The sequence below is a fragment of the Rhipicephalus microplus genome, chromosome 5 (assembly GCF_043290135.1).
Source record: "Rhipicephalus microplus isolate Deutch F79 chromosome 5, USDA_Rmic, whole genome shotgun sequence".
Classification (NCBI taxonomy): Eukaryota; Metazoa; Arthropoda; class Arachnida; order Ixodida; family Ixodidae; genus Rhipicephalus; species Rhipicephalus microplus.
The window spans coordinates 53,368,885-53,386,122 of NC_134704.1; the positions used below are offsets into that span (position 1 = coordinate 53,368,885).

The following is a 17,238-nucleotide window of genomic DNA, read 5'->3' on the forward strand; positions in this document are numbered from 1 at the left end:
AAGAGAAACGAAACGAACACTGATGATGCTTATTGACCGATAAGGAAGATGAAGTCCAATGAATTTTTACAATACATATACAGTTATTTGTATGCCCTTCTTCTTACCTCTGCCTTGCTCCTTCTACTCATTGAACACTGGACCTTTGCTGATGTCTGGCGAACACTCATGAGCACACTCAGCGGGTTCGAGCTCCATCGAGTGGGCCTGCGGCCTAACAGCGTGTCCAGTGCACGCTGCTAGACTACACAGACGAAGAGTGCAAAGTAATTGATATCTTCCCGGCTTGGTGCTGCCACACTACAAGCCATTCTAATTTTATTTTCCTGTGTGACGACAATCGGCAAAAGCGTGTGGACAAACTAAAATTATTTGAAAACAATCACTGATAAGCATAAACTTAGGCAATGTGGTTGTGTCTTCATGGTTGAAGTTACAGCCATAGACATGTGGATCCTGGCGTTTGTTGGATAGCGAGAATCTGATTCTCACTGCAGCGATGAGATGAAGCTACTCCGCTTGCCAAGTACCTTACAAGCCTTACACAGTGTCACAGCTTTACAAATGATCAATCGCTAAATATACAACACAGCTAGAGCAATTCATGGTGTCTGAAGGAAAAAAAAATCAGCATATCCACCGAGTGAATGATGATGAGTGAGCAAAGCTCCGGAGGTACACCGGTAAAGCCTTTGTAAATCTTGCCCAGCCGATCTTATTATAAAGACGTCACAACCACTTTGTGCATGTTTCACCGCCGCTTTGCCACAGCTCTCAGCTCATGATCGTCTTGCTGGCACTTCTGTGCCGCTTCTGCTTCGTGGGCTCCCTTCTGCAGCGTGTGCTGCAGCAGCTTTCCGACATGCTTTAAGTACACAAACTGCCGGTGAAAGAGGACGCACGCCGAGAGTAAATGCATTTTATAGCTGTACCTCTAGGGGTCTCTTATCACACTAGAGCACACATAGGAGTGGAGCGAGCGCCACAGCTCCATCTAGTGTAAGAGCCGACTATACTAGTGGTGCGAGCGCCATCGCCATAGCGGTGGCTACGTCAGACAACAATGGTAGACAAGCCTACGCCTCGTAGGGACCTTCGAGGCTGCTCGACCCAGAACCCCACAGGGAAGACGTGGAGTCAGACCAGGAACCTTCTTTACTTACCGAAACCTGGGCCGCAACTGCCCGCTGCCAGCCGCTGCCATGTGCCACAAGAACACCCGCGATCTTCGTCCTCCTCTCTTTTCTGTAATCGGCAGGCTTGCGGCCGCCGCTCCCATACTACCCCCTGTCCTACGGCGAAAGTGGAGAGAGGGACGTGATGGAATAGCTGCTAGCCCTGACCACGACGGACTGCACGTGGTGCACAAGCCCACATGCCGGCGCAGTCAGCCCAACTTTATGTTGGACCTCAGGAGCTGCCAGCCTCTCGGGCTGTTCTTGTAGGTCCCTCCGCCTTAAAGGCTGGCCTGCTGCTTGGTGCACGAGGTGGAAGCACCAGAGTGTACACACTTGTCATCGTCCTTTGAACCTATGGCTCCAGCACCATTCCTGTGTGGCTTTAGTTTTCTTTGCCTGACGAATTCTTCGACCTTCACTTGATGCTTCTTACACTTGAAGTGCCTCTCGAGCTCATCGCCGTAAATGAGCGCCAATGTTTTGCAGGTGCCATTGTGTGTGATTGGCGCATTGCATTCATTATCAATGCCATCAGTCTGGGCACCGTCTTCCGTGCTGTAGTCCTGCATATCACGCACCGTCTCGTCATGCACTGCAGGGTTGTCCGTGACGTGATGCTCCCCTCTACCACCTTCAGCACACTTTTGGCACATGTTATCAGCATTGTCCACATCATGAACGACCTCTGCATCATCGGCGTCTAGGCATCTCATGTCCTCGTCGCACTGGGCGTCTTGCAGCGTGCCGTCGTGCTCCTTGTAATACTCGACTTCACTATCGGCAGCTGCTTTCCAGTTTTCAGCGGCTTCTCCCTCCATGCAGACTTCTCCAGTGTATGCATCAGTGACCTCCTCCTCATGATCTCGAAACTCTACGGCGTCTTTAAGGTCCTGCGACTCGTCGATAGCTTCACCGTAGTGCTCACCAACCTCCTCATCGCAATGCTGGAGACTCTTCGGCCTCTTCCTCAATGATCTTCTTCTCCACCTCCCTGAGCTCCTCACCTTTCGCATTCTCTGCACCTTCGTCATCCCACCCTTCTTCGTCCTCTGAAACCGCCTCATAGCTAACCTCTGTCGCGTCTGCAGCGCCGTCCAGCTTCTCTTCAGTGTCTTTCTGGGCTCGGCAGCCATAGAGTCCTCCTCTTTGGCAGCGCTGTTGCGGTACTCGTCTGCTGCCTCCCCATGAAAGTGCTGTTGTAATGATGACTTTTCCTGTTCCTTTTCTTCCTTGCCTTCTTCTTCTTCTTCGCCTTCTGAATCTCCCCATTTGCTTCATTGACTACTCCTTCTGAATCTGCAACATTGCCGCGTCGCGCGGCGTAGCTACACACAGCGTCCGCCGCTATGCCGACAGCATTGACATCCTGCTTTCTTGTCCAGCCCTCACCAGTGTCGTTCTTGCTTCCTCGGAGGTCCTCGGGTTCATTCAGGAAGAGCTCTGCTACCGTCACTGTGGACTGCACGGCGTTCACATTCTCCGAGCCCGCGGTAGCGCATGCGTCATTGCCACTTTCGTGGTCGTCCTGAGGTGCCTTCATGGCGGACAAGCCCGCCGCATCATGTGCCCGCCTGCACTCCCCTCGGCTCTCTCAGTCTCTCTCAGTCTCAGCAGGCATGGAGTTCTCCCCCTCAGCCACGCTGTTGAGGTGCTTGTCATCCGCACTGTGGTTCTTGCTGGGCCTCGGCGAGCCGGCTCTGTCATCCCGGGACTTTCTAACCTCGTTTCGGGTTGTGACACACTCGTTGGCGGACGATTCGCCGCCACCGCGTCGCTTGTGTTGCGGTGCCACCCTATCGGACGAGCTCCCCATGCCCTCTGAAACCTGCGCGGGTATCGGGATGTCGATGTAAGAACAGAAGTACTGACACGCTACATTGACATGCCGCAGCTCATCAGGAGGTTGTGGCTCCTAGCGCTATTCCCAAAAGACGGCCTCCCCAACTTTCCGAGCACAGCGGGCTAGCTCCTCGAGGGAAGGGAAGGAGCAGCCCAGCAGGTGTCGCTGGAAATGGGGTGGCATCACCGCATAACGTGGGAGACCTTAACGGTCTCAGGAGCTGTGGAGTCCGCCTGACGGAAGAGCTCCTGCATGGCCCGAACATAATCGCACAGACCCTCCTCTGGATGTTGCGTTTGGGCATCGAGCTCACGCCAGATACGGTAGTCGTAGGATACCGGCAGGAACTCTTCCCGGAGTGCCGCGACGAACTGGTTCGAGGACTGGAAGGGAGGTTAAAGACACCGCCATCGTTCTGCAGTACCACGCAGAGCAACTGGGAGGACCCGCCGGAGCACGACGGATTCTGAGAAGCCGCTAACGGTCGAACACACGAAAAGATTGTCAATGAAGGCGAGGACCGATTTCCTCGCATCTTGACCGGAAAAAGTGGGCACGGTCAGAGGCGTCGTCAGGGCTATGGTCGTGGACTGCCAGGTATCTCAGTGTGCATGGCCCAGGGGCAGGGTTTTTCCCATTGGGCGCCAAATGTAGGGGGCTTCAAGGCTGCTCGGCCCAGAACCCCGCAGGGAAGATGCGTAGCCAGACCGAGAACCTTCTTTATTGACTGGATTGCGAGCCGCAACTGCCCGCTGCCAGCCGCTGTCATGTGCCACGAGTGCACCCGCGATCGTCCTTCCCCTCTATTAGGGGCGAAGCTCCTTAAAGCGGCACCTGTTCATCCCTCGTCGTAGCCGTGGTGCGTAACCAGTCTTGCACTTTGACCTGCAAGGTGGTGCTCGTCGGAGATTTCTCCTGTGCGTTGTTGAACAATAAAAAATTCGCAGTGTGTGCGTTAATTAAAAGCCGAACTCTCCTGACTTTCATTCCCAATTACGCACGAACAGACGCACGGATGGATGGATGGACGCACGGACTGTCACACAGATGGACGCATATATAATGAAAATATGCGAGATGGTGGTACTTGGAGTGTTGACTAGATGGACCAACGAACACACAGACAGATGCATAGACGGATGCATGGATGGCTCCACTGACGGATGGATGCTTGGACGAAATGCAGGGATGGACGTGCAGACGCACGAACAGACGCATGCATGGACGGGCGGATGGACGCACGGAAGCAAGAATGAATGGACGGACGGATGCTTCGCCCCACTCTCCATCATTCACCCTTTGGATATGCTGCCATTTTTTTCTTTAATCGGCAGGCTCGCGGCCGCCGCTCCCATAGCCATAACGAGCTTTGCTCTTAGAACCTCGAGATAAACACTGTTAGTAAGCTCACATGAATGTGTAGCATGTTCACATGCAGACAGAAGACGCTTACTGCCCACTGGAGGTTCAGTCATGCATACTCAGATTTGGGTGCACGTTAAAAAACCCCAGGTGGTCAAAATTTCCGAAGCCCTCCACTACGGCATCTCTCATAATCAAATAGTGGTTTTGGGACGTTAAACCCCACAAACCAGGTTCAGTCATGCAGACTGGTTATACCCAGTCAGATCGGTCGCTAGTGCTATGCAACATGGAACAATGCTACATCGTTGAAAACTTATTCGGCTGAGGCATCGCATTCTATAGCGATTCACATTAAGGTCTTGTAATAAATTTCTCAGTCGACGCGGAGAGTATTAATCGGGATGAAAATGATTTTTAGGACTTGTTTACCTGCTCAATGCATTTATATACAAAATCGTCAAAACCTTTTAAGGGTCCCTTTGTGGAGACCGAAAACAAGTTTTTGTAGTAGCTTGCGACCGAAATGGTAACATGGGGAACTGCCATAAAAGATTTATAATCAGAATATTTTGCATATGCTACAAAGAGTGGACAGTGAGCACAACAAGGTTTCTTGTTTGTGCACTGCGGTTTGCTGCACATCGGTACACTCCACATGCAGGTGCTACAGCTCGTCATGTTCCAATAGTTTCCGTGAATGCTGTGCTGCTTCTCAGCATAAACTGTTATTTCTTAAGAAGTAGAACATCAAGAGGCGATCGATAGTAATATACATACTCTAATTTTGTGCCCTCATTCTGGCGCTCATAAAAGCATCAGACTGTGTATGGCAAAGTGAAAGGCCCCACAATCCAGCTGCAAGGCTCCTCCACTGGGCTGTTTAATGTTTTTTAAGCACAATTGATAGATATAAATTCTACTCAGCTCGTAAAAATGACGCTTGAATTTGTTACTACAGTTTATGATCTTTTCATTATTACCAAGATTGAAACACGCATTTTGTTGAGTTGCTGGTGTCTTTAACAGGTCCCCAAAACAGTCGTGATAAATTTTCACAAATTTTTTATGAATTTTTGAGTAAATCTTATGGATGAATGACACAACAATCTGGAATGTAGAGGGCCTCGTTAGACGGGCCTTATAATTGTATCGTGTTACTGTTTGCACACAAAACCTTGAGAAGGTCTTTTTTCTTCTTTTTTTTCTTGTGCTATTATCTCTGTTTTCCTGAGACATGTGCACTTCCCTGAATGTATTTCCTGGTTATTTATGCATCTTTTTTAAACTTACTGACTGGTCGCACATCCCTGCATTTCCGTTGCGCAGTACAAGGTCCCAACACCTGGCAAGAAGAATGGCACTGTGAGCCCATCGGGTTCTCAGGGCTCAAAGGAGGGTGGCAGCGGCAGGGTCCCTGCGGTCAACCGAAATCACCAGAGGACAAAGTCGTCTCCATCGACGCTGGACATGAATGGGGCGACCACAAACAAGGCAAAGAAGCCGACTGTAAGGTAGGCATCGTAACACTTTCGTTGCCTCTCAAAGGTGCACATATAAGGGCAGCTTTGTGCCTGAAACATTGTAATATTTAAGTTGCATCTGATGCTAAAGTAGCTTTCCTGTATCTGAAAATTCATTATGAATATATATCTTCAATGCTGTATTAACTACACAACTGTTGTTTGTTTACTCTGTTGCACCAGTTACATATGTAACATTCGAATAATATTCATTTTCATCACACTGAGGTTTCAGTGTGATGTTACACTGAGGCATGATAATGTACAGTACAGACTGGCTTTAAACACCCTGCACGCTTAGTCATATCAAACAAACGAGGTATGGGGCGAGAACATTCAGGCTGTACTCGTTTGCGTAGATTTCTGCCTTGCGTGTCACGGAAAAATTGTTTTTCAATAATGCAGAAGTGTTTCTATTGTGTATGCTTCTTTACTGTGACATGAGCACCTAAAGCGGCCCTTTGACACTTTTTCGTCTCAAATCTGCAGCACTGCAGTTCATGTAGTGCCGAATATTGAGATGAACACAAAAAAAATATCGAAATCGGTACACGGTAGAAGGAGTTATTACCCGTCAGACTTTAGAACCCCAGCAGATGACTAGAAAGAAACACCCCTTATCGCATAGCGCTTTCCTACTGATGTCAAAAGCCATTTCCAATTGCTGCATCCCTCTTACAGAGGCATACCGGACGATTCACTGCACAGTGGCTGTCGTGTAGCGCTGATAGTGTTGTTTTGTAATCGTTTTCACATTTTCATATTTGAAAAGAGAAATCCTTTCGTTTCTAAGAAAGTATTAAGAGGGCTTTTATAATTTATAGCGCACAATAGTATGACATATTTGGGACCTTATAAATATTACATGCCACTTGTCGTGTTGACTCTTGTAAAACGCATGACCATTATTGTCACTTCTGGTCGCAAAAATAGCTGTCGTGTGTGTCTCTAGTATGACAATAGTGTGGTATCTCCTTTGAAATAAAATTATAACACCTCTTTATTTATGTTGCTGCTTCGCAACAATATCGATGCATTCCGTAGTTTGAGAAGTGATGAAAGCTAAACGCTTAATTTGTGTCGTACAGCCCATTTAGGGAACACTAAAGAGATAAACTATTATAGATAAACTACATATAAAAGCAAGGCGAGAATTGTGTAGGCCCGTGTGTTCAGATTTGGGCACACCTTAAGGAACCCCAGGTGGTCAATATTTCCGGAGCCCTCCACTACGGTGTCTCTCATAATGATATGGTGGTTTTGGGACATTAAACCCCACATATCATCATCATCATCAAACTATAAAAGCAATACTTCCCTGTTTGCTGCAACTAGACATTCGCTAAGCTAGAAAATGTGCAAAAAGAAAATGCAGGTCTCCACGCCTCCCAAAGATTCCCGCATCAATCACCATGACGTCATAGATTTCGACAATGTCTACTAGAGCTCGTGTAGCTTCTAATACGTAAAAGTGAAGTACATTGTTCTCTGAAAGGGCAAGAGGCCAACCCCGGCAATTTTTTTTATCATGTCAGGGTAATGGTGCTTTTATTTCCTGAGACAATCTTGCCACGCGCTTGACAGCCTAAATTCTCAACAAATCTGAAAATAATTTTTAATTAGCAAAAAAAAAAAAACGCAATACCAAACCCGAGTGCGCTTTTACATATGACATGAAACTTTACCAGAACTTGCCTGGTTGCGCATAACACCGCCAGAAGGCACTACTTGTTCAGGCCTTTCAATTTTGTGCCTGCAGCGATCGGCGAAAACGCTTGCGCTGTTATGGTGAATATATGCCGTCGTGTGCAGCCCACAATGCAACACCACTTGCCACCCATCACACGCCCACCAACACGGAAAAGGAAATCAGATGCTCAACCAAGGAAGTGCCAGTCAAACCCACACAATGCATAGCAGACAAGCAGACGCTGCAGTGGCATATCAGTTCTGTCACTTCCGCTTTTCAACATTCAACGTCACACACACAATATTGCCATTAATTCTGGCCAGCGAAGTGAGCATTTGGAGGCAAGCTGTCAAACTCGTTTGAAAAGAATCTGTGAAATTCTCAAATCTGCAATTCGGCATGAATTATGCAAATGTGCTAATGAATGTACCAGTGAATTTCATTGAGATCTATTGACCTAGAAAAATTGCTGCCAGAGTTGGTCTTTAACATACCATGTTCTGTGAAATTTTGTTGTGCGACTGTCGCTAAAATACAAAAAGTGCACATTGAAATCTGCTATGTCATACATGGAATTCCTGCGCAATATGAAAACAAATCAAGTTTTATCCTAATTTAAGTTTATACAGCAAGTTTTTGATGCGCGTTTAGAATGTTATGATTCAGGCAACATAGATTTAAACTTCAACGCTACATCTGTTTTTTTTATCTCCTACGGACGTGCAACAGGTGCGCAGTACCATCCTAAATTTAAACAATAATAGTACTTGCGATGTCGATAGCTTGCAAATTAGACCTGTTAAACATGTTGCAGACTTAATCACGTTTCCGCTGACACCTATTTAACTTAATCTTGTCCAGTGGAACATTTCCCCAGAGAATGCAAATTTCGAAAATTGTCTTGATATTTAAAGGTGGGGACAAAAATGTCTTTAAGAACTATCGGCCTATTTCAATTCTGCCAGTTTTTTCTTAAGTCATCAAGAAACTTTTACACCTTAGGCTATCCAGTTATCTTTCTAAACACTCTAAAAACTCTCTAAACACTCTTTCTAAACACTCGGGGAAGACGAAGAAGTGTGTTTTGAATAGGAGCTGCTTCTGCTAACTCCAGCGTATTTCAGTTGTAATTTAAGTCTGTTGATCAGTTTCCGCTGCTCCCTTGGAGGGGATGGAAGTAGACCACCCCGGGCGCCTGCCGGCACCAGCGGCGTCAGCGGCGTCAGCGGCGACCGCCTCCAGGAAGCGGATGGGACAAGCCAGCGACAGCGACAGTGAAGATACTCATGCTTACTATCTCAGCAGTGAGGACTTCTCAGATGACGGTTTCCAACCTGTGCTGAGCCGCAAGGCGAAGAGAAGGAACATGAGGACATCCTCATCCTCAACTATTCAAACTGTAAGTGAAGCGCCAAAATCGAACGCTTTTACCATCCTGTTTCTGCCTGCACTTCCTACCGTCAGCATGAAACGCCTTAACAGACAGTCTGTGTCGAGGTCTCTGGAAACGCTCGTGCCAAATGAGATCACGGACATAAGAGTGAACGCCAGAAAGAATATACTGGCTGTGGACGTTTTGCACGCAAGTGCGTTGGGCGTTCTGCGCAGTGTAACTGACTTGGACGGCAACCAGGTGCGCTCTCATGTTTCCTTGGGATGTGATGTAGTAACCGGCGTGATCTACGACATTGATGTCGCTATTTCCAATAAGGACTTACAGCTTCTTGTCAAGTCAACAACTGATACTCCAATTGTTGATGTCACCCGGCTAGGCAAGTCTCGCTGTGTGAAGATTGCGTTTAAGAGCACATCACTCCCCTCTCATGTGAAGGTGGGGTACTTCAGACATGCTCTGCGGCCTTTCATTCCAAAGCCTCTCCAGTGCCGTAAATGCATGAAACTTGGACATGTGAGCAGCGTCTGCGAGAATTCGGTGGTATGCCACCGCTGCGCCGAGCACCATGAAGCGGATAAGTGCGTCGCAACTGTCAAGAAATGCTCTAATTGCAATGGATCCCATGAAGCCACATCGAAGGACTGCCCACGGATTCAGAAGGAAATTGCCATCTTGAAGGAGATGGTGCGCGATCACTCATCTCACCGAGAAGCCGCAGCTAAAGTCAGAAGGCGTCGTTCACGTCGATGTCGGTCTTCGAGGACGCCCGCTACCTCCTCGACACGATTGCGTGATCCCTCATCAGTACCACCTCCTTTGCCTCCCAGACCACATGCCGCGGGAAAGGCTGTAAAGGACAAAGCCAGTGAGCATACCCTGACTGCGACAGAGTGGCCTGCACTTCCAAGGGAAGCAGCATCAAGCGAACCGAAGGAGCTTCATGACGGCCAGTCCACGCTCCCGGTTCGAGATCTTTCCAACCAAGACAGGCAAGTGACTGCAATCGTCCCGGTTCGAGATCTTTCCAACCAAGACAGGCAAGTGGCTGCAATTGTGCAATCATTAATTGCCACGATTCGCACGCTACTGAGCAGCATACAATCTCCGTCTGCTAAGAGTGCACTGCAAATACTGGATGCACTGAATCCAGTTCTTGCTAACTTCATATAAGCACAATGGCTCAACAAAATCTCCACTTCCGCACTGAAGTTAAAAGTGCGTCGATTTTTCAGTGGAATGCCAGAGGCATGAAGTCCCGTATCTCGGACTTGCGCCAATTTGTTCGGGCCAATCAATTCCCTATACTTGTCATATGTGAACCAAACGTGTCAACGCCTTATAGATTGTCCGGTTATGAAGCTTTTTGTTCAGCCGCTTGCGAAGAACGTAGCAAAGTAATTGTTTACATTCGCACAGACTTGACTTATCTTTCGCACCCAATAAGTTCAAATGACGACAATCAGTACGTGTGTCTTCGTGTGAAGAAGAATGCAGTTTCGTTCACGCTTATTGGTGGATATATATCTCCGTCATCGCGATTTGACTGCGACAGATTAAAAGACATCCTAATGAGAACCGATGGGCCTTGGATCATAACCGGTGACTTCAACGCCCATCACATGCTTTGGGGGAGCACTAGGATGAATGCCAGGGGCCGGAACATTGTTACATTCGCTTCCGATTACGACCTTTCCATCATGAACGATGGTACCCCCACATATCTGCGGGGTCTCACGTATGGCAGTTGCCTTGACCTGACATTGGTGTCACGGTGCTTCTCTCACAAAGTTAAGTGGTTTTGCGATATTGAGACTCATGGGAGTGATCACATACCCACCTACGTGACGATCGATGGTATCGTAAAAAATTTCTCTTCCGGTGTTGCAATTGGCACTGACTGGTCGATGTTTACATCGCGTGTTGAGAACGCTTGCCAAGAAGGCCTCGCCTGCAGCCTGGAAAATACCATAGTGGAAGCTATGCAAGCGTCCAAATGTAAATTACCATTTTCGTCTAAAGTTACACAGTTTGACATCGAACTGGAAAAAGTTACGAGCTATACGAAGGCGTGCAGAACGACGATACAGACGCACAAGATCAATTTACGATCTGAGGGAAGCAAGGCGGCTCCAGAAAAAGATTCAACGACGCATTTACAAACTGGAGAGCGAACGCTGGAAAGCATTCTGCGAATCTCTAGACCCTCATAAACCGCTGTCATATATCTGGAGAACAGTTCGTGGTCTTCGCTCCTCTCCACAACAACGGCACGCTTTTAAAGCTTTGGCACTCCATCAGGGAAAAACAGAACTCGAGGTGGCTGAAGAATTTTGCACGAGAGTTGCCGGGAATATTGTGAACGAGAGCATCAACGCCGTGATCGTTCCTGAGACGCGATTACCAGAAATGGACATTCCGTTCACCATGGAAGAACTGGAAGGTGCGTTAGTCGCTTCTAAGCGCATGTCATCGCCAGGTCCTGATGGTATTACTTATAGTGCGTTGGGACACCTTGGACAAAAAGCTAGAAAAGAACTTTTAACATGCTTCAACAACTCCTGGCTCAGCGGCAGTGTTCCCCGAGAATGGAAAATTAGTCGATTAATACCACTTTTGAAATCGGGAAAATCACCATTGGACTTGACAGCGTATCGCCCTATTGCCCTCGCAAGCTGCCTCGGAAAAGTGATGGAAAGGATGGTTCTATTTCGTCTCGAGTGGTACTTGGAACGATACACCAAATACCCTTCTTGCATGGCAGGCTTTCGTCGGGGCCGCTCCTCCATTGACTGTGTCCTTGATTTGTCGACATTTGTTCAACAAGAAAAAAGTCGCAAGCGCATATCAGTGGCACTCTTTCTTGACGTGAAGGGTGCATATGATAATGTAGCTCACGATGCCATCCTCACTTCTCTCGCAGCGATGGGCGTTGGTGGACGAATGTTTCAATGGATAAAAGATTATATAACTGGCAGAGGTTTCTTTGTACAAACATATGAGGGTACAACTGCCCAACATTACACCTACTGCGGAGTACCTCAGGGAGGTGTTTTAAGCCCCACATTGTTCAATGTGGCCCTCATTGGTCTGGTGAAGGTTCTGCCAAAGTCGGTGTGCCTATCCATATACGCCGATGATATTTGCCTCTGGAGTGCTGCAGTTACTCGCCCTCAGGTGCGTGCACGAATACAGCGGGCAGCAACACTCACAACAGCCTACCTTCAGAAACAAGGCCTAAATATATCAACTGTGAAGTGCGCGTTGATGGCGTTTACACGCAAACCAATGACGCCATACCCTGTTTACATCAATGGGCAGAGTGTCAAATATGCACGGACGCATCGTTTCCTGGGCATAATAATCGACAGAAGTCTTTCGTGGAGCCCACATTGTGCGTACTTGAAGAAGAGACTGCTATCTATTGTGCATATCATGAAATTCTTGTGCGGTAAAGCATGGGGAACTTCTGTGGCCTCCATGCTACATCTGTACAGGGCCCTATTTCTGGGTCTATTGCGCTACAGCCTGCCGGTACTGACTAACACTTGCAAATCGAATACTCATTCATTGGAGAGTTTGCAGGGTCAGGCACTGCGTATCTGCCTAGGACTGCCCCGATGCGCTTCTACTTATGCCACAATCATGCTTGCCAAAGACCATCCGGTCAGGACATATATAGCTGTGGATTGCCTCAGAGCGCACATTCGACATGCTAGCCGTGTCCCCGACCACCACTTGGCCCTTCTACCTTCCGGAAGACCACGTGCTACGTTTTCAGACGTCATAGCCAAGCACCTAAACAGCATTCCATCAGGATATACGCCAGCTGCGAGAATAACATGCCCTTTGTGGTGCCTCGACCAGCCGCAAGTACGTCTAGAAATTCCGGGAATCAAAAAGAAAAGCAGTCACTCCAGAGTAGCATTGAAGCAAGCAACACTGCTATTATTACATGAGTTGTACTTAGACCGAACGCAGATATACACTGATGGGTCCGTCTCATCCAGCAGCTCATCAAGTGCCGCTGTAATTCCGGCTGCAGAAATGACAATCAAATTTAAGTTGTCACATATGACTACATCTACGGCATCAGAGCTTGCTGCTATAAGGGCTGCTTTACAATATCTCGTTCAAGAACGTCCAGGAAAATGGGTGATATTCTGTGATTCGAAGGCAGCGCTTCAGAGTTTGCAGTCTGCCATGCGTAGGAGGAGCCATGACCAACTGGTACAAGAAATAAGACATTGCCATCATGAAGCTCTAGCACGAGGGCATGATATTATATATCAGTGGCCGCCTGGACATATCGGTATTACCGGAAATGAACTAGCCGATGATGCAGCCCGCTCAGCCCATGAAGAAACCCGTGTAGTCCCGATTCTTCTATCAAGGAATGATGCAGCAAGACAACTTTACTTGCTGGCTCGAGATCTCACACGCACGTTCTGGTCGTCTACCAGCTTCCAAAGGTGTCAATTTTATGAACTCGATCCTTCGCTAAAGCTACAGCTACCATCACAGCTTTCCCGCTCCGATGCGACACTGTTATGCCGCCTTTGGTTGGGTGTTGCATTCACAAAGGTGTACTCCTTTCGCATTGGTATGGCGGACACTCCTACATGCGACTACTGCGGAGATGAAGAAACCATCGAACACGTCCTCTGCAGCTGCGCTTGCTACGACACACAGCGATGCCAGCTACGGATGGTTTTGAATCGACTTGACCCCGGACCATTTTGTGTGCGGAAGATACTAGGACCTTGGGCATCTGCCTCAGTTGCGCAGAAAGCAACTAAAGCACTGCTTCTTTACCTTAAGTCAACAAACCTGAGCGACCGCCTGTGAACTGTGTGTGCTCACCGAGTGTGCTCGTGATTGTGTGTACCTTCTCATCTTTGTGCAACCTCTTTTCTCCCCTTTATCCCTTCCCCAGTGCAGGGTAGCAAACCGGATGTGCGTCTGGTTAACCTCCCTGCCTTTCCTTGTATCTTTATCTCTCTCTCTCTCTCTTTCTAAACACTCGTTACTTGGCAACTTTCAACATGGTTTCAGAAAACACTGCTCTACTGAAACTGCCTTGCTAAAACAAAAAAAATTACGGCATATTCATGGGGTGAATGACGATGATTGGGCGAAGCTCCGGAGGGATTCATCGGTAAACTGTGAATCTTCCGTGTAATTCGCCCAGTCGATCATCATGTAAAGACGTGAGAAACGCTGTGTGTGTATATACACAAATCAACTTTTATTTGTTCTTAGACGATGGATGGCTTGCGATGTCCCTTGCCTCGCGCGCTCGCACATCGGGATTCTGTCTGCGAGCGCGCGCTGCTGCCGCCTTGCGCTCTCTCCGCTGTGCAGCCTTATCCCTCCGGCGACTCCGAGCGCGCGCCAACAGCGAACGGATTTTATTACAACGCTCCCCCTAGCGTACGTCGCCGCACTAAATCGAACGATTGCCTTCAACCAATGGCACGCGCCATATGTGACATCATTCCTATTTTATAAGATCTCGCGTCTTTCATCAACTACAAGTACCGCTTTCTAGTTTATAACATCTTGCATCTTTTCATCATCAGCTACAAGTACCACCATCTAGTAAACACTACAAGAACTAAACGAGAGGTGGCTACATACAGGAGACGGTACCGCCATCTAGTGAACACTGCAAGAACTAAACTAGAGGTGGCTACATACAGGGGACGGTACCGCCATCTAGTGAACACTGCAAGAACTAAACTAGAGGTGGCTACATACAGGCTACAGGGGACGCACAGCCCACGCCCTAAGGAGCTTCGTCCCTAAAAAGAAACAATATAACATATTTTCTCGAATCACTGCTTAAATTTAGGAATTTTTATTGACTTATCAAAGGCATTTGATTCATTAAGTCATAGAATTTTGCTCAATAAGTTGCATTCCTACGGTATAAATGGCATTGCTCATAACCTCATGTCGTCTTATCTAAGCCACCGAAAATAGCATGTTTCCCTTGGTGACTTCCACTCTGAACATAAGTGCATTAAGGCTGGAGTCCCCCAGGGAAGCATACTAGGGCCTCTGCTGTTCTCCATATATGTGAATGACTTGCAGTACACTGTCTCACACCCCCGAATATCCCTTATTTGCTATGCAGATGACACAACCCTGTCTCACTGGCACGATACACGTTTCCCAGAAACGTGGTCTGTTCTAACGCCGCGGAATAGCTATGCTTCTTAATTGACAACTTATACACTGCCCCATCTATTGAATAAATTTACAGATAACGCTACTGATATATATCGCCTGCCAAATAACCGTTCGCAAAGCGTATTTTTGTCGCCTGACTGTGTTATTTCTGATATTTGATATATTTCGCCCACCAAACAACTGTTTACAAAGCGTATTTTTTGCTGCTTGACTATGTTATTTTTAATTGTGTGTGATTCGTATATTGTTATTATTTGTGTTGATGTACACTTTTGAAATGAATTTGACCATGAACGGTCTTATCTGAGAGGACGTTTTGATTGTAGATATCAGTGTTTCTTGGTGGTGTTGATTTTTCGGTATTTTCGTGGGTCATTCGCGATAATCTCTGTGTACAGTACTGCTATTTCTGTTTATTTTGTGCCACTGATGACTCTGCGATTCTTTGGTGTGTTTTCCAAAGATGTCAATTCAGGGGCGTCCGCCTTGTCAAGCTACTTCTCACAGTAGCTTTTTGCGGCCGCTCCATGCTTTTATGGAAAAGGAAAATAAAGATTTGATTTGGTTTGATTTGATTTATTCTCTCTTAATGAATCTGCGATGGTGAAATTCAAGTAATTAGTCAATTAATGTCATTAGATTCATTAGCATCTGTGCAATTTAACAATCAAAACTGATTGATTTTTTTATTTAGTCTTCCTTTAACAGTAAGCCTAACAATGCGTTGGACATTAGTTCGAGCATTGATTCTCTTTGTTGTGATGCCCATCAATTCATTACGACACATGTGGGTCCCGACAGTTCACTGCAGCAGAGTTACTTTTCTAGGAACTTGGCATTTTGACGGTTAAGATGTGAACAGCCTCCATTGTGCTGTGCCACTGTGTCTTTGTTGTGCACGTGTTGATTAGAGAGTGGCAGTTGCGGGCATTGAATGAAGATCATAGTCAGTTTTTTTTCATTCCCCGCATGTGATGATCATGTCTATACGTCCATCATTTTGATGCCGAGGGCTGATCATCTATGTTGAGATTATAAATAGTGGTGCTCAGAGCTGCTAATAACTATGTCACAATTATCACTCAACTCTCTCTTAATTAAATGGTAAAGTATGGTGTAAATTGTCCTTGCAACATTACACTTGTGAAGTTGTTGCTGTATTTTATTTTATTTATTTTTGATTGTTGTTGTTTTAATCATTATGTAGTTAAGTCACTTGGTGCTGCTGCAAATAGAATCAGATTGAACATAAATATGACAGCATCTGTGAACAGAGTTTGTTGCCTTCCAATTTCAATTCCATCTCTCTCTTTTTTTTTTTTTTTTTTTCAGCCGTCGAGTGAAGCAGCTTCCTGCTCCTGTTAAACCGAAACAGCTCAAGCCTGTGAATGTTATGAAGTTCAAGGAAAAGTTTCCCAACCACATCAGCAGCCCATATAGGTCAGGCAGTCGTCTCACTTACATTGCTGAATGTGACTTCATTATGCTCGTACCTCGATGCCTCCCTGAAGAAGCTGCTGATACTCTCAGTTCATGATATTCCACCCTGGTCACACCATACAACTAGACCCACGGACGGTTACTTCAGTGGCATTGAGGGCGCCCTGCGACTCATGTTGGCATGTTAGCCATATTATTGCATTCACGAATGCATTTACACGTTCCTGTTTGAAGCATCACTGAATCACTTGGCAGTTTTGTCACACATAGCAAGTGAGCCAAACGAGTATGGGGTGAGTTCATTGAGTTCATGCCAGCGGATTATCATAGAGTACGTGTGCCATGGTGTGCCGATGGGATGTGCATATGAACAGTCAGCAGCAGCTAGTGTATCCGAAAATGAAAAAGAATAGACCATGTTCTCAAGGACATGATGGGTGGCAATGTAACTTATAGTAGGCAAATCGCCTCTTTGCTGTTGCCAGCACGTGGTAGCCCTTTGAAGTTGTAAAAGAGAAAGGAAAGTCTTTTTTTGTGCACTGGCATCAATTATATGTGAAGGATATGAAAAATTTTTGTGGCAGGCGATTCGTGATGCAACAGAGTCTAAAAGATGG

At 46.8% G+C, this 17,238-nt stretch overlaps 1 protein-coding gene across 3 annotated transcripts in view; it reads left to right on the forward strand.

Moving 5' to 3' along the window:
- Nucleotides 1-17,238, forward strand: part of LOC119173867 (zinc finger C2HC domain-containing protein 1A) — a 40,152-nt gene that overhangs the window by 8,717 nt on the left and 14,197 nt on the right. For all 3 annotated transcript variants that reach the window (XM_075895470.1, XM_075895469.1, XM_075895472.1), the window contains exons 7-8: nucleotides 5,710-5,894; nucleotides 16,514-16,621. In XM_075895470.1, coding sequence (XP_075751585.1) covers nucleotides 5,710-5,894; nucleotides 16,514-16,621 — 293 coding nt within the window. The remainder of the gene's footprint in view (nucleotides 1-5,709; nucleotides 5,895-16,513; nucleotides 16,622-17,238) is intronic.